This window comes from Amborella trichopoda, chromosome 9 (assembly GCF_054954075.1).
Source record: "Amborella trichopoda isolate Santa Cruz 75 chromosome 9, AtrichopodaSantaCruz75HAP2 v2.0, whole genome shotgun sequence".
NCBI lineage: Eukaryota > Viridiplantae > Streptophyta > Magnoliopsida > Amborellales > Amborellaceae > Amborella > Amborella trichopoda.
The window spans coordinates 57359850-57384632 of record NC_142344.1 but is presented as its reverse complement, the minus strand read 5'-3'; the positions used below and the strand labels follow the sequence as shown (position 1 = coordinate 57384632).

The following is a 24783-nucleotide window of genomic DNA, read 5'->3' as shown; positions in this document are numbered from 1 at the left end:
CTATAAACTTTTTCCTAATCTAAATGCCCCCAAATGTCATATGCGTGTGCAAACATTGTCTATATATTTGAAAGTTCTTGAAGAATTGTGTGGGGAGTGATTTATATTGTATTTTTTGGACATCGTATATCCACTAGGGTGTTGTCAAATATTCGTTGACTCGATACGCTTTGAGAAAAGAATCGAATCTTCACCATTAAGCTTCTTTACACCTTTCTTCTTTCCCTGATCATTCTTAACAAATCTCTTAAGGAAATGTATACAATGAGACCATTTATTTTTATTACAATGTCACAATGATTATTGATTATTGGATTTAAAATCGGATGGTTGCGTATGCGTTATTGTTTAGGCACAAAGTCCAAAATAAAATTTTTCAAATGTTGCGATGCACTTTCGTCTATCAGATTTCACATCCAATAGTGTGTTTATACTAAAAAATGCGGGCAAGGGACTTTGCCCCCACCATGGTTTCGGGTGCAAACAAATTTAAGAGTTGGAAAAGAATAGGTCTTGTCAAATTACGCTCTGAAAAAAAATCGCATCCTAAAACAGTATCCCTCTCGCACCACCAGAAAAGCCTGCTTCCCTCCTATTTCAACCTTGAACTCAACAAGAAAGTTTTTGAAAAAAGGTTTGAGGATAGAAAGGAGGCTTTTAAACAAATAGGTTTAAAAAAAGGAGGAAATGATAACCACAATAAATAATCAAGCTAAGGAAATACATATAAACGGGAGTAAAGAACCTAACTATAAAATGCAAAGAGAATAAAAAGATAAAAAGCATGGAATCTATGAAATATAACCCACTATCTATACCCTTTTTTCTTTTTGACAAATATTATTTACTTTATTTATAAAATCTAGTCCAAAGAAATTACATAAGAGGAGATAGCTAAAGCGGACAAAGAGGCCCCCCCTTTAACCAGAAAGTCAGCCAATGAATTTGCCTCGCGAAAGACATGACAAAAAGAAATTGAAAGTAGAGCCACTAGATCCATAATCTACATCTAGCTAGACCTTAGTTCCCATGGAATATGCTGCTTCTTCTTGCACCAATTAATTGCGTTAATTGAATCTCCTTCAATAATGCAACTATTCCCGATGTTTCTCGAGATAAAAATTTTTAACCCTTGCAACAAAGCCAATAACTCCGATTGGTTAACCGTGGCAATACCAACAGGGCCAACACATGAGAAGATGACCTCTCCAAAACAATCTCGCACCACACCCCAATGCCTGCCAAACTTGGATTGACCAAAGAGCTCCCATCAAAATTTAACTTAAATCTCCCACTCTCTAAGCAACTAAGATAAGACGATGAAAATGAAAGAATAGAGGTGAAGGGGGTAAAAGAGAGGAAACTACATTCGAGAGGAAGAGAGAGAGAGAACAAAGCATTAGAGAGAGAATAATGAGGGAGAAAGTGAGATTGAAACACATTAAATGAGAGGAGTAAGAGGACTCTGCATTGTCGTTCTTGCTTCAGAAACATGCAGTTTGGCGCCAGCGGCATTCCGATTGCCTTTAGCTTCCTATCTGGACACATGTCGCATTCTGGTGACACTGATCTGGTTCTGTTGGATCAATCACAGCTTGAAGTTATTCCGAATGGCGCCAATGACTTTTGTAGTGTCGTTAGACACTAGCTGGCACTTCATCTTGGTTGTACTATCTTTGGATTTTCGACCAATCATAGCTCGACAACCATGGTCCATACTAACCTCTGACATGTTAGTACGGGTCTACCATGTCGACGGGTATGGCCTGACATGTCAGCATGTCATTTCAGTCTTGTCAGCCAGCTTGTTTCCTACATGGCAACTGGCAACATTGAAAATGGAGCTGACAACACTGGCACTGTTGCCAAACTTCTAATCATTCTGGAGCTCATGGAGGGACCTCAAGCTTGACACTGTTTGGAGTGGCGTTGGCACCACTAGGAATGGCGCCAGATTCTGTCCCTTATGGCTGCTTGCTTTGTGACTGAGGTGCTTTCGATGCTTTGTCTTCATACTTTTGGTAGGGTTTCGACGCGTTGGGGCAACATTAAAGCCTTCCCTTTTGGAAATGTTTCAAAGTCCTTGCATTGTCTCTCCTCTTGATGCCTTTTGCCCCATTGGAGCAATTTCGGATCAGTGGAGGTTAGATTTACGTAAAGGGGTTTTGGTGGGGTGAATGGTTTAAAATATCCAGGTGGTCTACCTGGGACATTTCAACCTATCCATAATTTCTCCAATCAAGATCGAAGCATCTACAAATAGCTAAAAATGATTGTGATCTCCTTGTACAAAAAAGTAAATGGTCTCATAGTATATAATCCCATCTCATAAATCTTGAAACATTTGAATAATTTTATCAATGCAAAACAAATCATGTCCAAAACACTAGATAAACTCATGCTTTACTAACATAACTAACTCCTTTATTGCTTATAACATCTAGCTGCCCAATGTTATAACCCTTGTTAAGAAACTGTATTTCCGTATATTTGGGCTTTAGGGCCCCATGGAAGATTATCTTAGAATGCTGCAAAGAACTCTATGTTTATTGATTGATTAACAATATACAAGACCCGTATAAATATACAGTGCGTAACAATTAAAGATAAATACCAACGGTTATGGATAACTGCCAACTAATCTTATCATAATCAAGAGACACTTAAGAGATATATATTCATACATATACATATCTCATTACGTATTCATAATGATGCATATTAATATAGATTTACATACTCTAATACTCCCCCTCAAACTCAAGATGTTTTTACACAAAGCAGTTGGAGTTTGAACAATAAATTGCATAAACGAACAAGTTGGATTTTTAAGTCTTCATGTGCATAGCGTGACCAATAAAAGCAATGGACTCCTGCTTGAAGAACAAGCATAAAATGGCACATGGAAGAGCCAACAGAACTCGGTGAAGATCCGAGACAGATTCAGCAATTGGCAGTCCAGAACATTAGTCAGAACAAAAACAAAGGTTGTTTTGCAAAGAGTAGAAGCACGACTCGGCAGAGAGTCGAAGAAGGACTCGACAGAGAGTCGAAGAAGGACTCGGCAGAGAGTCAAAGAAGGACTCGACGGAGAGTCGAAGGACTTGACAGATAGTCAAAGAACAACTCGACGGATAGTTGAAGAACGACTCGACGGATAGTCAAAAAACAACTCGACGGATAGTAGAAGAATGACTCGACTGATAGTCGAAGAACGACTCAGCAGATAGTGCAAATCGACCGTTTTCAGAGGCCAGTTTTAGAGGTGGATAGTCAAAAAACAACTCGACGGATAGTAGAAGAATGACTCGACTGATAGTCGAAGAACGACTCAGCAGATAGTGCAGATCGACCGTTTTCAGAGGCCAGTTTTAGAGGTGGATGAAGACTGTGGGCAGCAAACACCTCTGCAACCACCTAAAAATTGACGTAGCTGCTTTGCTACTACCTGCTCCAAAGAGCTCTTTGTAGCCGAATAAATACCACACGCTTTAAAGCAAAGTCAATTGCCTTTGGAAGTACTTTTCCGATGTACATAGCCTTATCATGCATGCCTACCTTTTGTAGAACGTGGATGTTCGAACGAATCACTCTGCCTTTCAAAAGGCCTTGTGTGTTCTTATGGGTTGGAACTATGCCAAAGTACCAGATAATTCAAAAACGAACCAGACTTGCAGCTACGAATTAGAAGGACCATATCATCTGCCCCCGATTAATATATGCAAACGGAGATTTGCAAAAGCTTTTGCTTTGCAAGTATACAAAGACGTAGGGGTGCTTGCAAGGAGAACAATTTGTTGAGCAAACGTTGACCAAATTTGAGACGTAGGGGTGCTTGAAAGGAGAACAATTTGTTGAGCAAACTTTGACCAAAATTTGAGAAGGCCTTTGATTAGACTTTTCTAGAGAGAGAAACTGTGCGAAAAGGATAGAATAAGTTGTGGATGATCTTTTGCTTTAATACCATGCAAAGAAACTGTATTTCTGTATATTTGGGCCTTAGGCCCCCATGGAAGATTATCTCATAATATTGCAAAGAACTCTTTGTTTATTGATTGATTAAGAATATACAAGACCCGTATAAATATATGGTGAGTAACAATTAAAGACAAATACCAACGGTTATGGATAACTACTAATTAATCTTATCATAATCAAGAGACACCTAAGAGTTATATATCCATACATATACATATCTCATGATGTATTCATAATAATGTATATCAATATAGATATACATACTCTAATAACCCTCAATCTCTTATGCCATGGATTTAACTATTTTCATGGTATTTTAGATGGTTTTTTGACACTATCTGAAATTTGAACCATCCCTTACTCTATTTCTGAGAAAGACTAACCCCACTTAAAATACATATTGAAAGCAACCAGGCACACTCATGCAAGATATGGACTAAGTATTGAGCCGACAATATACCGCCTAATGCTATGGCGGTCGAGTGGTCTTCGGTTTCTGGAAATAATGTCCACCCCGGTAGTCTTTATCATTGGTGAACCTTTTGCTTTATATAGTCTAGGTGCACTCCAATGGACCTCATTTTACATGCTCTACTCTGGTGCACAAAATATATACTTTGCCAGATATATCAAAATACATCTACCTCCAGTACTTTCTCACATTGTGCTTCACTACACAAGAAATACTCCCCTGATAGTTGAAAACTCTCATAAATTTACTATTGCCAATAAACTCCCATTATCATCTAAATTCACATTTACACAACATATCAATGAAGTGTTAAGATTGACTTCTTCTAAGAAAAACCTTTAAATGTATAGAAGTCGCCACCCTTGGTTATACTTAAATTGAACGTTAATGGAAGCTCTTTAGGTAATCATTGTCCAACAAAATATGGGAAGCTCATTAGAGATCACCTCAGGAATCATTTAGCTACCCATTCAGGCCCATGTGGCCCCACCACAACTAATAAAACTGAGATGATTGCGATGTTAAAGGGACTGAAGATTAATTTTAACTTCATCAGTAATTGTGGAAGGGGATTCAATAAACGCAATAAAATTGTGCATGAAGGATAAAGAGTCCCTTGGAGATTGAAGTCTATTTGGTTCCAAATCATTGAACTATCAAAGATGTCTCCTTTGTTCATGCTTATAGAGAAGCTACTAGAGGAACTGAGGGAAGCTAATGGAAAAACTCAAGACTTGGCCAAACAATAGAGAAGCTATTGGAAAAGCCGAAGAATTGCCAAACAAGGGGTAGAGCATGGAGAGGGCTTCATTGAAAAATAAATAAAATATAAAATATAAAAACAACAACAACAATAGATGAGTCCTTTTGTTGTTTTTTGTTTTTTTATTAACTGTGCTCTTTCAAAATAGCCCATTATATTTTCACCGAATATAAATACAAATATTCGTTTCTATGATGGCGGTGCTAAAAACATTTTGCACATTTTTCTTAATTGTAGTCGTTGGGCGTCACATCTTACAAGGGAGGAACACCAATGGAAATTGTCTTTGAAGGAAAGGCAATTTTGTAAAGAGGAAAAGATGACTGATTGACCAAAGTCATAATCTATGGAATATGTGAAGTCTCTCATGTCATTGATATGGGCAATATTTCATCTTATCTCCTAGTTAAAAGGGATAGAGATGAGTCCAAGTTATGAGATATTCTTTCTGTCTTATCCTATTGGTCCATTCAAAGGAAAATACATGAGGAGGTTGAAGGCTTTGCTCTAAAGTGGAGATTCAATAAGGATAAATAAGGTGGTCAAAGATTCCACCATATCCATCCGAGAGAGAACCCACAAAAAGGCCCTCGCATGGGTGAGTTGTGTTTGATCTTGTTTGGTTTAATCAAAGCCTCGGTGCTCTTGGGGTTTCAACCAAAGCCACCTCTCTTGGTCATTTTTTTAGCGTGCATCTCTTTTTAGCCATTTTTGGGCGCAATTCTTGTTAGGCCATTTTGGGCGGACTCTTCTTGGTGTATTAAAATATACAAAAAACCTTCTTTTGCAAAAAAGAATGAGAGAAAAAGTTATCCGAAAAAAAGAGAGAGAAAGTTTGAGAGAGAAGGTTATCATTATCTTAGGGCGCATTTGTTTTTATGAACGATTTCTTTCAAAGAGAAATCTTTCTAATTTTCCAAAAGTTCCGCGTTTGACACACGGTTTCATCTAAAAATTCAGAAAGTAATCTTTCAACAAAAATTCCTATTCTTTTGTTAAAGCATGAAAGATTAAATTCCTAAAGAGCTAAGAACTTAATCTTTCAGAACGTTTTTGTTGATCATTATTCACTAATATAAATACATAAGTTTATTAATATAACATAATATAATATATAATATAATATTACTATAACATAATATAATATTATATATTTAATATTTATATTATTGTTTATTATATTATATAATATTCATAGTATTATATTATTGATAATATAAAAGTATCTTATATTATACTATATATTATATATATTTATTATATGTTATATATAATGCAAACATAAATTAATTAAATATATAAAATACATTATATTATATATTATATTATGTTATATATATTATACACTTATGTTTATAATTATATTGTTAATATATATGTTATCAAACACAGTACCCAGAACTTTCTTCACATTCCAACAGGTTATCAAAAACAATACCCATAACTTATTTAAACCTTTTAAAACAAAACATTCAAACCTTCCAGAATAAATATCTTTCAAAAAAAACAAACGTACCTTTAAAAAGAAAAAGAATAAGAGGGAGAGAGAGAGAGAGTTATCCTTCTTCTTAGAAAGAAAAAGAAGATGAAAGAGAGTCAGCGATCCTCTCCTTATGCATTTTCTTTGTAAAGAGAGAAGGGAAGAAAAAAAGAGAAAACTACAACATTTTCTTCTAGAGATAAAGCCTCTAGAAAGAAAAAAAATCTTTGAGAGAGAAAATCTCAGATATGGAAAACCTAGAGAAAGAAATTCTCTAAAAGAAATTAGTGAGTCTAAGAAAGTTTGTTTTTTGGAATACTAATGTAACTGTTGAGTTAATAGTGGATTCGTCTCTTTCTCCCATGGACGTAGCCAGAAAAGGTGAACCACATAAAATCTCGGTGCCAATAAGTTATTTGTTTTATTTTGGGATTCAAACCCTCATGCGGAAGCTCTACTGAAATTTTGTGAAAAAATTTGCACGCCTTAACTAACAGTGGATACCCTAACGTACGGAGTATAAGTTTAACGCATGAGGCATAACTTAACACACGGGATATGACCGTAACGCACGGATGATAGCTAACCGTAATGTAAGGGCGATAGCTAACCATAAAGCATATGTGATAGTTAATCATAACATACGGGCGATAGCACATGGATAGACAATATGTGTGGATAGATGGCTTCCAGTACTAAGAGCAGAATGATTATCGCTAAATGGGAATAATTGAATCATCTAGAAGCTAAAGATGGAAAATCTACCATACTATCGCGACTTATACGTACCCATTGAAGAGGTAGAACACAAGCCCAAAAGTATGACAGACGATGAGTGGAAGAGGTTGGACCAAAAATATCTTGGAACTATCCTACAATAGTTAAAAAAAAATGTGTTCCACCATGTGTCAACGGAGACATCCTCAAAGTCAGTGTGGGATAAACTACATGACTTCTACGAGAGGAAGACCGCCGAAAACAAGACATTCTTGATACAAAAGTTAGTGAACATGAAGTTTATGGATGGGGAATCCATTGTGGAGCACTTGAAGTGCAAAATATTATTAACCAACTCGCAATGATGAAGTTGTTCCTGAAAGATGAGCTACAATTGGGAGACTTAGTCTCTGTGAGTAACTCAGCATCGGATGGGATAGTGACTATGAGTCAGGTCACTAGTAGTGTACTGAATGAGGAGATGAGAAGAAAATTCTCCGACATGTTGAACTCGTGGGCCCTTATCACAAATCAAGGTAGGTCCATGAATGGATATCAAATCCGATCAAATCGATCTAAGGATACAGCTAGATCAAAGACGATAAAGGAGATCATATGCTTTCATTGTGGCAAGGAATGGCACATCAAGAAAGATTATAAAAAACGTAAGAATGAGCAGAGTGAAGACAATGTCATGGACGATAGTAGGCAAACCACTACAGTGACCACAGATATTGGTGTGGTCAGAAATTGTGATGAATTGTGCATTAATATTGCATCATGCAACTCGGATTGGTTTGTGGATACTGAAGCATCATTTCATGTTAATCCACAAAGACGTTATTTTGCTTCTTACAGGGTAGGAGATTTTGGCTCTGTAAAGATTGGAAACAACGGTTCCTTAAATATTGTGGGTAAGAGAGATGTATGCATCCCTAACCCTATGTGACCACTATTTGCTAGGCAAAAAACCTAGAGTCTCTTTTTCCAGTAAGGGCTCTAAGAAAATCATGGATCTGTTGGATTTGGATGTGTGTGGTTTCAAGGATGTGAAGTCGTTTGGTAGTGCATTATATCTCGTCACCTTCATCAATGATGCTTCATGAAAGGTATGGGTGAAATTAAAAGATCAAGTGTTTGAGATCTTTCAAGATTTCTACACTAAGGTGAAAAGAGAGACACACAAGATGTTAAAGTGTCTCGAAATTAGGAGCATGTTATCCACCACCAAGTCATATTGGGGTGAAGTAGTCCTCACAGCACGCTACCTGATAAAACGATCCCCATTGTTTCCTTTAGATGATCAGATCCCAGAGAGAGTTTGGATCGAAAAGGATATCTCTTATTCACATTTGATGTTGTTCGAAGCATTGGTGCACATGCCCAAGGAACAAAGATCCAAGTTGAATGAGAAAGCACTCTTATGCAACTTCTAAGGCTAGTCAAACGAAGTGTTCAGATGTAGGCTGTGGGATCCTTAGTACAAGAAGGTGATCGAGGGTATGGGTGTGATCATTCAGGAAGACTTTACTATTGAATACGTGAAGAAAGAAGCACATCCACGAATCTTCAATGGTTCAGAAACGGTTATAGTTCCTCCACCATGATAAATGAAGACGAGATAAAAGTGAAATAAGAGGATGGGTCCAAAGAGTTGACATATCAGTTCCGAGTGATGTAGAACAAGGGTAATAGCTTGTTCAAAAAAGTGTCACCTACAGTTGAACTGAGAAGGTGCTTTAGGAGACATACACCCTCTACCAATTACCTTGCAAGGGGTGGACCAAAAATCTACCAAGAAGTTCAGGCCGACGAATACAAAGGGATGTGGGTTAAAGCTATGCAAGATGAGATATATCCTTACATAAGAATCACACTTATAACTTGGTAAAGTTGTCGAAAGGCAAGAAAGCACGGGAACGGTAAAGTTGCCAAAAGATCCCTTCAACCAAGAGCAAAAAAGAAGAAATACAAAAAGTTTCATATGGGTCGGCCATAGGAAGCACACGCAACGGAAGCGTGGTGAGCCTAGTTAAAGACTATTAATGAGTGCCCACTGTACAAAGAAAGTCTTGACCGACAGACCATTAGTCATCACTTTGACCAACAGTGAATTGTCATTGTGCAAATAATGTATTGACCAATGGATCGTCAATCACCACCTTGACCAACAATGAATACTTCAACAAATATTGACTCTATTGATTGACACTGACACCGACACCGTGAGCAGATTTATCGTTAATCTTTGCAAAGAACACTAGGTAATAATCAATTTTGATATTCAGGTAACTCAAAGGAACACCCAAAGTGTATTTGTGCTTTGAGGAGGAAAACATGTGTTATGCGGGTACACAGATGAAAACATCACTGCATAACTCGTTATTGCCCGAAATCAAGAGAATCAGCCCCTAGTACCTATTTTTTAGCTTTTCGGTAGAAAATCCTCCCATAGCTCTTTAATACATCGATCTTGCGGTAAAAGCAAGCTGAGGGTTTCAATTTAGGTGACGTTTTGCAAGGCTCTAAAATTACACCTTTTTTTAACCCTGAAACCCTAATATGTCATCCATTCTTGTTCTCCCTCAAATCTCAACTAAAAAAATTCAAATTTGTTTCAAAACCATAATCCTCCATTCTATGTTTTCTCTCTCAGATCTCAACCAAACTAAGTTTTCTCTCTCAGATCTCAACCAAAAAATTTGACATTTGTTTCAAAGTATTTGTAATTGATTCCACCGACAAAGCCCTTTATAAATTTGTTAGATCAAATACAAAATTTAAAGAAATCTAAACTCGATTTAAAAAAAAAAAAAAAAAAATCCCACAAATGTTTGAATAAATTTTATTTTATTATAAATAACTCATAGCATGTTCATTTTATTATTTATGCTCTAGATTGTATTGCAATTGATTTAGATAATGTTTGTTAACTTTATCCTGATTTACCATGAAATTGATAATTTCTTGCTTGGTTCTCTAATTTTTTTTAAAAAAAGCCTTAGATTTTTTAAGAATATGTTCTTTATACATATTATGGGGACCCGACACGTCAGGTCTGGTCTACTTAACTAAATCTGACCCGAGTAGGTCCAAGTTGGAGTCCAACTTTGACCCTATCAAGTGGGCTTGGGGTCCTTGATCAGGTATTTATATGTGTGATAACACATAGTAACTATGTATTACAAAATAGATAATATAATTTTTTTTCATATTTTTCATCACCTGACCCCACCTAGTAGGTCGGGTCAAGTCATGGTAAATTTCGACCCGAACCCACCCATTCCCTGCCCTGATTGATATGAAAGTACAGTTGCTCTCGCATACCTATGGCTAGTTATTCCTTCTTAATTTTTCCTAGACATTAGGCAAGGACAGACACGACAAAAGGAAACGCACGGTTAGGCTCCAAAAGGTGGAGAACGCCAAAAGAAAGAGAAACTTTTCAAAAAAGCAAGGCAGGCTGAAAGAAAGAGGACCTTCATGTGATGACCTCAGATAGCAATGGAGGATATGCACTTATTCCCTAAATATTAAAGACTTAGGAGTAATTTATCAGCCTAGAATTTGGTGATCTATTATAGAATCACTAGATGAGTATTTATAAAAAAAATTGAGTTTTGAGCTTCTAAACACTTAAATATGAATGTTCAAAAAATTAGACAATTTTCATTCAACCTTTAAGACTTATTTTTTTGGGATTATATACTATAAGACAATTTATTTTTTATATAAAGAGGTCACAATCAGTATTAATCATTGGATGTAATATTTAATAGATAAAAGTGTATCACAATATTCAATAAATTTTGTTTTGGACATTGTGCTTAGCCAATGACACATTTTCAACCATCCGATTTTACATCTAACAATTAATAATAGTTGTGACCTCCTTCGGCTAAAAAAGTGGAGAACCCCAAAAACAAAAACAAAAAAGGAAACTAATTGCATATAACATTCTTCCACCAAATTATATTATGCACTTATTCCCTATGATAAAAGACTTCGGAGTATTTTATCATATTAGAATTTTGGGAACTATAAAATTATTAGATGAGTATTTATAAATTTTGGAATTTTGAGCTTTTTGAACACTTAAATCTCGATGTTCAAGAAATTAGACAATCTTCATTGGATCTTAAGAAATTATTTTCCCATTGATTATTTGATTATCCAGAAAAGGTGAACCCCAAGAGAAGAAGGCCGAAGAAAGAGAAACTTGAGCTCATATAGCATGCTTCCACCAGAACACAATATGCATTTATTCCATAAGATGAAAGAACTAGGAGTATTCCTCAAAAATAAAAGACTTAGGAGTATTTTATTATCTAAAATTTTGAGATCCTATAAAGAATCATTAGATGGAGTATTTAAAAAAAAAAAAATTGAATTTTGAGTTTCTAAAGACTTAGATCTAAATACTAAAAAAATTGGACAGTCTTCATTCAGTCTAAGGACATTATTTTCTTCGAGTCAGATAGCATGCACCAGTGGGAGCATAATAGCATGTAACGTGTTCGCCATCAATAAAATATACAAACTCCTATCAATTATTGAAAATGTCGAAACTTAATACTTTAATTCCCGATAAGTGGAGACAAATAATGATTTGGAGCTACCAAATAATACTAAAGTAGATCCATATGTTGGATTCCGATGTCAAATGGTTGGGGTGGTTCATGAGCACTTATTGATAGTTGGGTTGGCCTTTCACAATGTTAAATGAAGCCTTTAATCTCAACCCCTTGATGCATTAAAATAAGTGAGATAAGCACTATTTTCATTTGGTGAAAGATTATAAATGCATAAGCTCTAAGCCACTTGGACTTTTAAATTTAGAGTGTTTAGTCATGACCTAATTTACCAAAAAAGTAAGAAAAGGATGATATGCACCAAAGACTGTAAGATAAGTCAGTGGGAGACGGGGATGTCACCAATGGATGTCATTTTCTTAGGGACATAAAAACCCTTAAAAAATGTTACTCCAAGCCATAATGGGATTACCACTTTTGAGGAAACCCACTAAGGAAGGATCTAGAATTAGGTTTTAAATATTTTACGCCAATAGGGTTTACCATTCACTATTTTTTAATGAATGCTCAGTGTTAGTGTATGTTAGGGTTTAGGTAGAAAATATCAATGCCACACCTTGCCTTTGCTTTAGGGGTGGCAATGGCCCGGCCTGGCTTTGTTAGTTTGGCCCTAAAAAAACTAGGCCTGGGCCACAAAATTTGGCCTGAGGGCCATGCCAAAGCTGGCTAACCACAGCCTTAGGGATGGCTAAGCCGTGCTTGAGCCAAAGTTGGCCCGGTCTTCTTTTTTAATATTTTGTTCTTTCACTTCTTTAAGATTTTATTTGGCCCAGCCTGGCCTTGATAGGGCTAGGGCTGGGTTTAGGCTAAGGCATTTTTGGCCTGGTTAGGACTGGGCCAGTCCTAAGCCAGCCCTATGGGGACTAGTGCCGGCTAGGGCTAGTGGCGGCCAGGTCCGGCCCAGCCCATTGCCACCCCTACTTTGCTTATAACCTATTATTATGTATATAGAATAGGTTAAAGTGAAGGACAGGTTCTTGAACCTCAACCATCAGTTTGGATAGCAAAAGACTAAGTTCCAAGAAGAACAAAAGATAGACGTGTAGAGCAACAGGAAGTAATAAGTTTGTGCGTTTCCAAATTATCCTCATCCACATCAGATGGACGTCTACAAAGTTTTAAGTGGGAGGCAAATATGAGGATCAGCTAAGAATTGTTGAATGATCCACCATCCTATTAGCTTTTAGAGAGAGAGAGAGAGAGAGAGAGCGAGAGAGAGTTTTCTAAAATTTCCTGTTTTTTACCTTCATGAAGGTACTTAATTCTTGGTCTTTTTCATCTGAAAAGGTGAAATTGTTCCTTAAGGGATATCATTGTAGGAAAATGAGGAACATCTTTTCCTTTCCTTTTTTGTTTTTTTTGACAACGTTCGTAACTTTTATTGATAGGATGTTGTAAAAACATCATATTAGAAATTAGGAATCAAGACATTGGAAACAGACAAAGCGGACAAGTAACTTCTATATTTGGCTAATCGATCAGCTACAGGAACATTACTTACAACCTAATGTGGTCCATGTAATTGGATGGTCAAGATTCATCCAACGATCAAAAATCAGCCGAGATTCGCATCCATACCTCATCCTTATATGCCTATTCTACGTGAAGTAATAAATCATTCCTCAAACTTCAAATCCCATCCAACATATTATAATAAGAATGCTACTGCTACTAGTGTTACTGATAATAATAGTACTAATAAGCTTCAAAGTAATCTTATGTCGTGCAAATCACGTACTATTGGCTACGCATGCCAGTAATAAACAAACAATAAATAAGCCGTCATAACCTTTATTTTCACTTATATAAACAAACAATAAATGGTTGGTCTTGGCCTTTATTTTCACTTTCATCTAAGGTAAATTAATGTGTTTGGCTTTTTATGGTTGTTGGGATGAGAGAGGATCCTTTTCACTAGATATCGGTCTAAACCCATGTCGTACTGTGATTGTCCTTCCGTTACAACATTAAATTAAGAGGGTCCTACCCAAATTTTAAAAAAAAGAAAAAAAAATTAAAGGTTAATTCAAAGAAACCACTTCCTATATAAAGCTCCCTCAAGTGTCCAACTAATGCAATGCAATGCAAGTAGTAGATGGAAATAAGTCTCACACTGGCCACCATCCCCACATCAACATACACTACACTGGAGGACACATACCCTACACCTGTGGGTGGCACCTACCCTTACCCAAGAACTTAAAGGACCCCCCACCCAACTCCCTTTGGCCGGAGCTCTCTCCCCTCCGACGTAAATTTTGCAGGGAACTTTGCATTGAACCCCCATGGTGGTTCTTAACAAAGAGGTATCAAATCAACTGGAGTGGCGAGTTACCATTGGAGATGGTTCGTCTATGCAACTAAGGTCGGACCCCAGGTGCTTTCAGACGGCTTGGGAGTGGGTTTTCGAGGTGGTTTTGGGATGGAAAATAGAAGTTGAGGAGCTTATTCAAAGGATTTGTAAGATTGGGAAGGAGGATCCAAGGAAGGTGGCTCATTGTTTCAAGGTGGGGCTGGCTCTTACTTTAGTGTCCTTATTCTACTACATGAGGCCCTTGTATGAGGGAGTTGGAGGCAACGCGATGTGGGCTGTGATGACAGTCGTTGTGGTGTTCGAATCCTCCGTTGGTAAGTTGGCTTTGGTAGAGAGAGAGAGAGAGAGAGAGCACTTAGCTTGAGGTCTCCCATGAAACTCGAGAAAAAATAGATATAACGAATAAGGTTAAAGTTATGTTTGGCCATGCCGGGTAAATCCTGCTTAACTAGGACTCATACATGACAGTGGCCAAACGGTTTTCTATAAAGAACATAGACATAAGACTAATACGAATAATACGGGCCCTAAAGCTACATTGAGCATTTCCTTTTTACTGTATTAGTTGCAAGAAAGCCGGGTTAACATAATAGTTCGGAATCTGTTGTGCATTAGTCAGTCCAAATCATTAATTTTATCACGTTATTAGTTTATTAGTTTTCAGTTTTTACAATGATATTCACATTTGGTGTTGTTTATTACAAGATTATTTACTACTGATAAAAAAAGTCACAATCACTTATAACTGTCAAATTGAAATCGGGTAATTAAAAATGTGTGATATCTCTACACAAAATCCATGAAAAAAAAATTTAAAATTTTGATAGCGGACAAGGGCAACCCCAAGATTTCACATTTTATGACTAGAAATGTTTGTGACCTTTTTGCGCCAAAAGTAAACATTCGCATTACATACTTTCCGACAAGTTTTACATGGAATCGATATTTATATGTTTAGTGTGGCATGCATGGTATGGATGATGCAGGTGCGACTTTGGGCAAAGGTTTAAACAGGGCATTGGGAACGATTCTAGCAGGTGCGTTGGGCATCGGAGTGCACTATGTTGCTGAGAAGTCAGGCCCCACTATTGAGCCTATCATCCTCGGACTATCCGTATTTCTAATAGGTAGGTAGGCCTCATCTTCTTTGCCAAACATGACCAGACACAGCATAATGCATGGGCATTTTGGTTAGTTCAATCATCTACAGGAGATCTTTATGAACTTGGACAACCTAGGGACAATGCCCTTAGAAAGGATGAGTTCCCTAAAGTCCCTCTGGGTAGACCATTTAATAACAAGGAAATTTATCAAAATACCACCCACCATAGATGAACCATTTAACATTTTACCTATTTGTATTCCAACTCAGGACCCTGTGGTTTTCTATGTGCATTTTGAAACCAAATTAAAAGATATGGATAAAGTGTTAAATTGCTCATCATGGGTAATTTGATAAATTTCCCTTAATAATGAATAGAATCATTCTCTCTTTGGCCCATTTATCAGCCATTTATGAATGAAGAACGAGACACTTGGTCTGCTTCATTATTCATGGGTGAGCCCCTTTTGTAACCCCGCTTATTAACAAAATACTGCCAAAACAATGAATGAGTTCGACAAAATAATTGTTCTCCGCATATTAATGAATAACTTCCTGAGTGGAGTTGTTGGGATGAACAAACGGGGCCTAAGTTTTCAAGAACATTGGCAAATCCATGCCCCTAACAAGGAGTTGACCATTGTGGGTGCAGCTTCAGCCGCAACCTTTTCTAGATTCATACCAAAAGTGAAACAACGCTATGACTACGGGGTGATGATATTCATACTCACCTTTAGCCTGGTCTCGGAGTCGGGGTATAGGGTGGAGAAGCTGTTCGATATGGCACACGAGAGGCTCTCAACTGTAGCCATCGGGTCATGTGCATGTGTGCTGATAAGCATGCTCATCTGCCCCACATGGGCCGGCCAAGACCTCCATAAGCTCATCGCCAAAAACTTACAAAAGCTTGCAGCATCACTGGATGGTAAGCACCCTTTCTCACCAGGGCAGGAACACCCCTAAAAACTTAAAACGCTTTATGCATGAGGGAAAGTTCAGTCTTTTTTGTGCATTCCTAGATAAGATTGCAGGAACATGATGGTAATTAGCTCGAGGCAGGTTCTAAATGGTTGCTACAATAGTGGCAAAGAGACATGTTCCACCACAGTACAAACTCCAATGTCAACACATTATTAATTTGCTTCTACCATGACGTTTGACACTCTTCGATGTGAAAACAATAAACTACGGACATCTCATCATTAGCTTTCATTCTCTATAAAAAGCCAAGAGGCTCCCAAACCATTCAAAAAATTTATTAAGACTTTCATCTATTTCGCCCAAAGCCTGTGTTTCTTGATTCTTTTAAGACCATTCAGTCAACTAGGATACCTCATATCCATAAATAATGGCTTTTAGACTTTGGAACATTTTTTATTTGCTCACATAACTGCATTTCTTGCTCAATTTTTTGATCATCTCCCAAACAGTTATGTCATGACTTTAAAGTACACAAGCTTTTTCTGTTTCTCATCTTTTTGGTGGAGTGATCATTAAATGTGCGTGTGGACTACACTATCAGGATATGTAGCTGAGTACTTTGAGGAGAAGGACGTGGAGGGCATAAGCATCATTGACAAGGCTACATTAAAAGGCTATAAATGTGTTCTTAACTCGAAGGCAACAGAGGAATCTCTGGTAATTTGCTTCACATAAATAATATTCATGCATATATGTGTATGTAAATGCATCTAGATATACTTCTAACGAGCAAATGGAGAGTAAGGCTCTCACATAAGCTCTCGACCCAGAGACTAAATATGTAGTTGTTCACCCCACAAGTGCTAATCAGTGTATTTGATGCCCATAGAAAATTGGAAAGTAGCCAAACATGCACCATGATATTATTATATCTCCTAGCTAAAGGATTTGATATATTATTTGTAAGCCATATATATGCACATTGGACTAAGTTCAAATCTTGAAGTGAAGACTATGGTGTATGATATGATACCCGCAGGCAAACTTTGCCACATGGGAGCCAGCACATGGCAATTTCGGCTTTCGCCACCCATGGAAACAATATCTCAAGATTGGGACAACATCACGCTTCAGTGCTTATTGCATTGAGGCACTCAGTGCCTGCACCAGCTCAGAAGTCCAGGTTTGTCTTCAAAACCATCTCACCGGCTCCCTAACATGATTCCTTCATTTCTTTGTGTGTACATGAGAGAAAGAGAGAGAGAGAGAGAGAGAGAGAGAGAGAGAGTTTTCTTCTACTAGATAACTAGATCATGTAAAAACAATGGCTCAGGATATCCTGTTGATATTGATCTAAATTCTAAGATGAGAAACATATTTAGCTGTAGAAATTTAAAAAAAATAATCAATATCTTGCAGCAATAAAGCATACGCTAACATTATTCATGCAAAAACAAAAAATGTCAGGCACCTCATACCATCAAACAGCTCCTGAAGAATGCTTGCCTGAACGTGAGCTCACAGTCATCTAAGGTGTTGATCGAGCTCTCCATCACCACCAACACGATGATAAGGTCCTCCAAAATCGATTTCCTGGCCACCCAACTCGCCGATTCAGTAAAAGACCTCCAAGAATCCTTAAAAGATTTACCCCAACAACTAGAGAAGAGGCAGCAACAACAACAGATACCGGTAACCAATGTCTCACCTCTCATAGAGGTGCTCCCTCTTGTGACAATGGCCTCTCTTCTCATAGAGATAGCATCCAGGATCGAGACTGTAGTCACAGCGGTGGAGGAGCTAGCCATCCTTGCTGATTTCAAACCTTGTTTGGATGAGAAGCCTCAGCAGAAGCAGGCAGCTGTGAAGACTCCAACCCCGCCTGAGCAGCATGACCAAGATGACGTAAGGAAAACCCTTCAAATGGTGTGAATTAAGCCTAGAGTACTTGGACCCGCCCTCACAGTTACACAGCATGAGTCATTCATTCTTCATAAAAGGCAGGATTGCTTGGAGGCCTTTAATACCATGAACTCATGAAAACTGAAATGCTGTATGATAGACTGTAAACTTCTTGTTATCTTCACAGGATATAAATTTCCACAAGCATTCAATAGTTTCACACAAGGATTCAACAGTTTGTGGGAAAAAATTTGGTTTTATCTTTTTTTAAAGAAAAATAACTTCAATACAAAAGCACAGTACGTGCGATGGTATTGGAGAAGAGAAGTAGATAGAAAGGACAGGGTGCATGTAGGGATGGAACCACCTTACATTTTCAGAAGCAAGCCACGAGAGGCCAAGGGGAATATGGGGAGTTTGGAACATTAACTGCAAGTAAATATAGTACATATGTATAAGTACAGGATATATTGGTTGGCAGGTATGTAAGAGATATGCATGTGCAATCCTTCAAACAAACAGGCATAGATGAGAAATAAGCATTGAACTTGTAAATACATAACCATTAAATAATAAATAAATAAATAAACAAATATGAAGGAGAATCAGAAAACAACTATTGTTTATCAATCATTTTCACAATAATGCCCCTGCTTCCCAAGTGGAGAAGAATGACAAGCTCAAAAAAACTACTATTTGTTTTCCTCAATGGAATGATGAAGCCAAAAGTAGCTTCACAAGAGAATTAAATAAAAACTGAGACAAGGAATGTTCTCTTGATGCTAAAATTTGCTGGGTCATATCTGGACCTAATAATTGCTTAGGTAAGAACAGCGTTCTAAAACTCGGCCAAGGCAACTTGGCCAAGAGACATGAGTGAGGCGAGTTTTGGGCGAGTTAGTTGTACACAATGTTTCTAAACTTTAAGTATAATACTACTGTATATTCATATCAGATATGTAAGATTCATTTACCAGTTAGTACTAATGAGTAAATTTTACCCCAATCAGGGGTTTGAATCCCGCCCATGACTTTTTTTACCACATCATTTCTTTGGTGTTCAACGTCTATTCAAAAAAAATAAGCCACCCGCTTATTTTCATTTTTGTTTCATTTTCTTTAAAAAAAAAGAGTAGCACTCGGGCGAGTTATTCAGACTCGCCCGAGTAACTCGCCTCGGCCAGGTCCCGAGTACTTTAGCCGAGTCGATTTTTTTAACACTAGGTAAGAAAATAGCTTTAATCTTGACAAGATATAATAAATGTTCCAATCCATTACCATATAATTGTATGTAGAAAAATAGATCCATTACCATATAATTGTATGCAGAAAAATAAAGCACAGTATAGCTTCCGATTGGAAGGAAAATATGCCATATGATCCCCATAATTATGCTAGGCCATTGATGAGGATTCATGACCTTCTCTGCTGTCCTCCCAAGAACTCTAAGAAAATACAGCAAAAGTATTTAAAAACTCTTGTGCATCACAAATGCAAATGCAACAAAGGGCAACAACTCAAAGGTAGGACGAAAATCTTAATGCACAAAAAGAAATATTATTTCCAAAAGGAGAAAAAAATAAAGAAGCTTACAAAAGAAGTAAGGTCATCATCCATACAGAACCAATCACTTTCTGTGGACTTCTTATCCCAATGTCAACTATGTCATTCTTGTCATAGCTTTTTCAAATACTGGCACGAAATAAAGATCAGATAATGTTGACAAAGAGTTGGAAGTAGAATATAGATATCAGATCAGTGAATTAGCTTGAATTTTTTTAATGATTTAGGACCAAAGTTATTATTGATTTAGGAGCATAGTTAACCAGAAGAAAACACCCTTATGAAGAGGGCTCAAAGTTCTCCCCTGCTGATGTTTCAGTTGAGTAAGGTACTGCATGAACACTTTGAAAACCAAAAAATGAATTATATTGCAGACAGGAATATACCCAATGTTCGGAAAAATATAGATAGAGGGAGATGATAGGAGTCATGTCACAAGTGGTAATCACATTTGAATTCATGGGATCATGGAAATTGAGTGGTGTTATCCAAGCAAATGGACTGTCTTTATTAGGTGTTCTGGTTCAATTATATGGCATGAGAAGGATCATGGACATCGAGATTGTGCTTGGACAATTCCAAGATAATCAGAGGCATTTTAGAAAATATTGTTGGATGAGTAACAATGATAACAACAAAAGCAAAAATAAAATCAATTAATCATGTTATAGTTCCAATTAGTTTTCAAGCAGACAATATTATCTGATTTGCCATGGTAGTAAGAGTTGACAGGATAAATCAGGCAGTCAAAACATTTCAGTAATTCTAATCTGGCCAAAAATAAAATGATAGTTCAATAGTGTAGATTAACCTTTAACTGTGAAGCATTAATCTGTAACATTTACTCAGTAATAACAAAGCCCATTTCAAAGCAATCTGAGTGGACTTGCACTGTACTACATGTTAAAATATGCCACAAAGCAATCTGAGTGGAAATTATTCAAGTCCAGTGTGTTATCAAATGAAAATAAATCTTGAAATCAGTTGCAGTCCGCATGCCTAAATGCCCAAAGTTTGAGAAATCTACTAAAAAAATGCTCAATTACTTTTCCAGAATGAAGAGAACAACCACCCATTATTAGATTTCAACAAAACTATAACAGAGATTCATATAAATTGGATAAAATTCAGTGGGAATAACAACGGATTTCAAACAAAAAGGGCGAGGGGGGGTGTCAATAGAAGAAGGCTACCGAGTACCCGGACCAAGTTTAAAATAATTTGACGTGCATGGTTGAAATTCATGGATACTAACAGTTTCGTGAACTTCCAACATCTCAACCCTGCTCATAAATCAATAGCCAGATAAAACACATAATTAACCCCAGGTTCACATAAATTGAACCAGTAGCTTTTATAGAAAACACGAAATAAACGACAAATTTAACAACCAGTAGTTCCCATAACCCTCCAATTTCACAATCCTGCTAATAAATTGACCATCACTTCATATTCCCTATAAAGATGCTATGAGTTAACTGTAAATTCAAAAGTGTACACCGGGTTCCATATCAGAAACAACGCAAGCATGACTGCATAAAATAATCATGATCCACCGTGCTAGCTCCTTTTATCATAGTCAGCGAAAGCTGAGGAATCAAAATTTACGGGACAGTATATATAGATGAAGAGTGATGCTTGGTTGCTGCTTCATTACCGGGCTTGATGGAAACCATTGAGCCTAGGATTGCCATCTGAGAGATAAGGAAACAGAGCTATTCAGCTGCAACTCTCTTTGCGAGTATACGGGAGCACTTTATGAGGAGGATCATCCACCATTGATATCAAATCTCTCTCTCACACACACACGCGGGCGCCATTGATATCAATTTAAAGCTCTCCATTCTCTCTCGCACACTCCCTCTCTCTCTCTCTCTCTCTCTGCTGTAAATCAAGATAAAGCTCCCATCTCTCTCTCCACTGAGATGAAGATAAAACCCCCATCTCCCTCTCTCTCTCTCGTTTCGCAAGATATTATGAATTAATGTAGGACAACGCGCCCTTTTAAGCTTTGTTTATGGCGGGAACGCGAATTCGGCTCGCGGGAAACGTGAGTGTGAGGGCACTTTTCTCAAATTTGAGAACACCTGGACTGTGCTCCGGCGAGAGCAAACAATTCATTTACTTCCTCCTGCAAATTAACTCGTGGCTCACTTACCGGAAAATCGGAAGCCGGGAATATCCTCGAGTAGGATTCTGTAGAAAAACTTAAAATATAGAGGATTGTAGTGATTCTAGGGTTCCTTTATCAAATGAGGCTTGTTTGGAATATCTGATCCAGTCGAGTCGAGTCTGAGTTTGAGTCTGGCCAGTAAACTTTTGGCTAGTAAATACATTATCAATATTTTGGCTAGGAAATACTGCACTATTTTTATCTATAGCAATATGTTTTTTGTTGTATATAAGTTTTTTTTCCCTTTTTAAAGATAAAACATCAATTAAAACTATTTTTTTTTTTTGTAACATGTGAATGAAACAACAATTAATTTTATCCCTTCTCCCTTTAATTATTTTATTAATAAGTGAATAGCTTCACCATTTTTCAAAGAGATAATATTGTCCTCATCACTTCTTACTAATATGTGAAAAGCGATGGTATCATTGTCATACTAATGTGAGGCCATAGCGAATACATTTGATATTGGCCTGCAAAATAAATAACAAGATTTTGCAATAACACGCATAATCCTAACATGGACATAAATTCCACAAATGAATCACACAATAGATGTCGTGATTGTCTGTCACACCTCAAGATTTATAACATTGAAATCCCTGAGATGTAACAGTCTATATTTAACAAAATGAAATTTTTCTACTTCACCCTTTATTGCACTAAAACATATTTTTCCATTTCTAATAGTCTGGACAAAGTCTACTCGTAAACTAGTATTAACATGAAGGTTTAGATATACATCTGTTGATATAACAAAATTTACAATAGTGAATTTGAACAAAAGTCACAAAGATAAAATTTCATCATAACTATGACTTCTTCCAAAGTTGTTCATGTTGTACCTTCAACTAGGGAGGCTGCAATTACCCTGAAAATTTGTTACCATAGTTTGATGAGTTTGGCTACTCAGTAAGTGATCATCATAGTCCTAAAAAATAATCATAGTCGAAAGATGTAAGCATTTTCAAAAAGGGAGATCTATTACAAACAATGCGAGCCAAAAAACATTTATGAATAACAATTTCACTTTCAGAAATGCACAATTAGACATAATCCAAATGATTGAAATGTATGTAAATATTTTAACAACAATCCATAACTCAAGGATTTCACAAAATACCCTACTGACGTCTCAAGTAGGTCACCTATATACCCCACCAGTATCCTGGATGGGTCCAAATAATCCCTGTAGGTTCAAACATACCTCACCGGCGTCCCGGATGAGTCCAAATAGTCACTACCAGCGTAACCAGATAAGTCCAAATAATTCCTGCAGGTCCAAACATACCTCACCAGCGTCGCGATGAGTCTAAATAGTCCCTAGCGGCATAACCAGATAGGTCGAAACAATCTCTGCAGGTCCAAACGTATCTTACCGGCGTACCGGATGAATCCAAATAGTCCCTATCGGCATCCCGGATAGGTCCACATAGACTTAAATTATCTCATAAACTCTTTAACATCAGAAAAGCATCAACATCGCATATTCAAAGTACCATTGAAATCATTAACAGTAATTCACTTGAAGCAATTTAAACAATTACTTTCATTGAAATATTTGTAAGTAACCAATCAAACAATTTGGATAAAAATTGCAGAAAGGTATCAGATCGAACAGGTATTTTTGAAATGGAATCCAATAGGCAGTCGATTATCAATTTAAGAGCTTTTATAAAATCCAAGGTTAAACACATAAATATCACAATTTTATGGAATGTAATTCCATAATTAATTACTTTAAATGAATAGGTAAAACTTATAGTATCTAAAATTCATAGACAAACAAAAATACAATTAAATGCAGAAATGCGTAAATCTCACAGTATTGGTAGTATTATAATTAATTACAGAAATATCAATTTTTCACATAATGATTTTACCATAAATGACATCACTTATACATAAATTTTCCAGTGTCTAAAAGTCATAATAATAAGCAAAAATTTTATTTTTAATAATTTACAATGTCTAAATTTCTAATAATAATAATTTTGACAGAAAAAAAATGATTTTATATGCGCATAAAATTACAGTATAAAAATGGTAAACGGACTATTTTTCAGGATAATGAGATCCTATAATATTTGAGAGGGAACTTTCTGTAAAATTCGGCTAGAGAGAAGGAGTTCACTACGTTTTTTAATTCACAAAGAGGACTCAACGTCCTTGAGAGGGAAGGGCATAAGAGAGTATTTTTGCAGAGAAATAATCCAACTCGTTCTTTTTTTTTTAAATACAAAAAGAAATATTATTATAATATATTATTAAACCGCCTCATACATGAGGTATTTAGAAGGTGTTACATTACCACTTAAAGCCTACGTCCCTAAAGGAGATTGCGCAAAAAACCAAAAAGGTGTAGGTAAAAATGAGCTAAAAAAAAAAAAAAACTTTGATGGTCCCTAAAGACCAAATTATTTGTATGGACCATCAAAGGTAGAAGTATTATTTATTTTTACTCTTTTTTTTAAGTTTAGGATGGTTACATTGTCCATGGTGGAAAGAGAGTGCCCAACTTTATCGCATCTGACGGGAAATTGATTACCCGTTATCTTTGTAACCGATTTCGCAGGGAAAATCCATTATACGATTTTGGGCCCTTTACGGTAGCCTATTACCATTCCACACTTGTGTTGTTGCGCACCCAAACAATGAAAACAAATGATTTCACGTAAATCCATTTCCTTGTAATGGATTTCGGATACCCAAACGGCCCCTAAGGATACGTTTGGTTCGCGTGTAAATATTCCCTTGGGAAATGTTTACATATATAATTTTTGTTTCACACGTTTGGTTCGTTCCA

General features: G+C 36.7%; 1 protein-coding gene and 1 long non-coding RNA gene across 11 annotated transcripts; one reads left to right on the top strand and one right to left on the bottom strand.

Moving 5' to 3' along the window:
* Positions 1 to 820: 820 nt before the first annotated feature.
* Positions 821 to 21787, bottom strand: LOC110008427 (uncharacterized). Of its 9 annotated transcripts, none has more exons than XR_016040237.1 (5): positions 21462 to 21786; positions 18614 to 18670; positions 18048 to 18402; positions 17818 to 17932; positions 821 to 2204 (listed from the first exon to the last, which is right to left on the bottom strand). It is a non-coding gene; the product is annotated as an uncharacterized LOC110008427 (long non-coding RNA). The 9 variants fall into 9 exon arrangements; XR_016040235.1 differs by having other exon boundaries at positions 821 to 2253; positions 18048 to 18221; positions 21462 to 21785; XR_016040238.1 differs by having other exon boundaries at positions 821 to 2219; positions 18048 to 18221; positions 21462 to 21785.
* Positions 12080 to 18461, top strand: LOC18447681 (aluminum-activated malate transporter 10). 2 transcript variants are annotated; one of them, XM_088846056.1, is made up of 6 exons: positions 12080 to 14630; positions 15303 to 15443; positions 16071 to 16343; positions 16941 to 17056; positions 17379 to 17522; positions 17807 to 18461. In XM_088846056.1, the coding sequence occupies exons 1-6, from the start codon at positions 14288 to 14290 to the stop codon at positions 18269 to 18271; spliced, it is 1482 nt and encodes a 493-aa protein (XP_088702182.1). In that variant the 5' UTR covers positions 12080 to 14287; the 3' UTR covers positions 18272 to 18461. The 2 variants fall into 2 exon arrangements, with proteins under 2 accessions (XP_088702182.1, XP_088702183.1); XM_088846057.1 differs by lacking the exon at positions 16071 to 16343.
* Positions 21788 to 24783: the final 2996 nt, after the last annotated feature.